The sequence below is a fragment of the Echinops telfairi genome, unplaced genomic scaffold (genome assembly GCF_000313985.2).
Source record: "Echinops telfairi isolate 266 unplaced genomic scaffold, ASM31398v2 ScPeMD7_53;HRSCAF=182, whole genome shotgun sequence".
NCBI lineage: Eukaryota > Metazoa > Chordata > Mammalia > Afrosoricida > Tenrecidae > Echinops > Echinops telfairi.
Genome location: NW_022103951.1, coordinates 19,990,122 through 19,991,785, shown reverse-complemented (window position 1 = coordinate 19,991,785; position 1,664 = coordinate 19,990,122). Strand labels below are relative to the sequence as shown.

Sequence of the window (1,664 nt, the reverse complement as noted above, 5' to 3'; positions counted from 1 at the left end):
AGCTTCACCTGGCACGGTGGCCAGGTCTCCGTTTCTGCAGGCAGCGCGGGGACCAGCTGCTACCCAATTACCTCTATTTTCCCGGGCGCGGTGAGCAGCACGCTGGCGACCAGGGATCCGGCTGAAGCCCCGGCGAAAGCCTGGACCTGGTCCAGGAGCCTCCGGCCGTGTCTGCAGAAGGCCGCTGCTGCCCCCAAGTGGTACACTGGAATTGATCGGAAATCATAGCGTCTGTGCTCAGTAGGGAACGTGGACTTGGGGCCTGCACCCTCGTTGTCCGTCAGTCGTTGAGAGGGATCTGGCTGGCACCCGTGGCTGTACAGCACGGGCGCGTCTGAAGGACCCCCGAGATGAAGCCCTATGGGCAGAGACCACCGGTGGGGAGGGCGAGTCCATGTGCACAGGGACAGCAGCGCACGGCAGGCTGGGGCCTGCCGCTGCACCAGCTGTGGGACACGCATGTCTGATGTGGCCACTGCCACCCGGGCACAGATTCCAGGGGGACTGAGTGGGTGACTCTCAGCGAGGCTGGATCAGTCTCAGGGGCTCCACGCGGCCTTGTTTGGGGCGACTGAAGAGGCCCGGCCGGCAGTGGGACGTCAGAGCAGCCCTGGGGTCTGCAGTGGGAGAGACAGCCCAGAGATGAGGACACACTGTGGACGAGGGAGGCCGTCTGCACGTGGTCACTGGCGGCCGAGGGTCCTCAGGCGGAAGGCTCGTGAAGCCAGGGGACAAAGGGAGCTGGCACCCCTACGTGGGGGGAGAGAACCCCGCTTCACATGACAGGTGGGACCACAGAGGTGCCAACAGGCCCAGGGAGGCCTATGTCAGACAGAAGGGCTTACAAGACTGAACGCCCAGGGTCTTCTGACTCAAGACTAAGTGGCCCCTCCACTGTCCCCAGCACTGGAGAGTCCCATCAAGGCCACGCCCCAAAGAGAGGAGAGAGCCTGCCCTCCTGGGCTGGTCGGCTGACAGGGACATCTACTCCCGGAAAGCAAGACTATTCATACCCCCGAGGAGCGGTCAGAAGGAATTCCAGGAGGCTCCATCCTCGGGAACTCTGCACGTGGATTTGGGCTTCACGGTCACCCACAGCCTTCTGAAAACGGGGTGCTGAGAACTGAAGTTCTACTACGGTCTATTCCCAACTAAAGCTTCACCTCTCAGGGGAAAAACAGACAGACAGACAGACAGAGGGAAGCCAGGCCTAGAAGGAAGTGGCCTTAAACGCACAACCCCGGCGGCCGCCAGCCTCAGGCAAGTCTGCTGCAGCACAGCACCTCGGTACCGTGTTGGAAAGCAAGGGTGTCCCTGAGGACGGAGCGTGCCTGGCCCAGGCGATGGATGGCCACGCACGGGCAGCTGCACACTGGATGGGGAGACGGAGGAAGAGCCGAGGCTTTTGGAGGCGATGCTGGGAGAGAACATGGAAAGCACCGTGGAGCGCCAGCACCACACCGAAAGAGCCGTCTCGGGAGAAGGGCGGCCAGAGCGCTCCGTCGAGGCGAGGGTGGCGGCACACGTCGCCAGGAGAGGCCAGTCCCTGCAGAAGGACATCGCGCTTGGAAAGGCAGCGGGGCGGGGAAACAGAGGATGCCCCCCGAGATGGAAGGACACCGTGGTGGCCCGATGGGCTGAGACCTGAGACCAAGTGGGAGGCC

General features: G+C 63.3%; 1 protein-coding gene across 1 annotated transcript in view; it reads right to left on the bottom strand.

Annotated features, from left to right (window-relative positions):
• Positions 1-1,560, bottom strand: part of PNPLA4 (patatin like phospholipase domain containing 4) — an 11,992-nt gene extending 10,432 nt beyond the window's left edge. The window contains exons 1-2 of the mRNA XM_045290686.1: positions 1,360-1,560; positions 72-446 (exon numbers count right to left, since the gene is read on the bottom strand). Coding sequence (XP_045146621.1) covers positions 72-446; positions 1,360-1,560 — 576 coding nt within the window. The remainder of the gene's footprint in view (positions 1-71; positions 447-1,359) is intronic.
• Between the last annotated feature and the right edge of the window lie 104 nt (positions 1,561-1,664).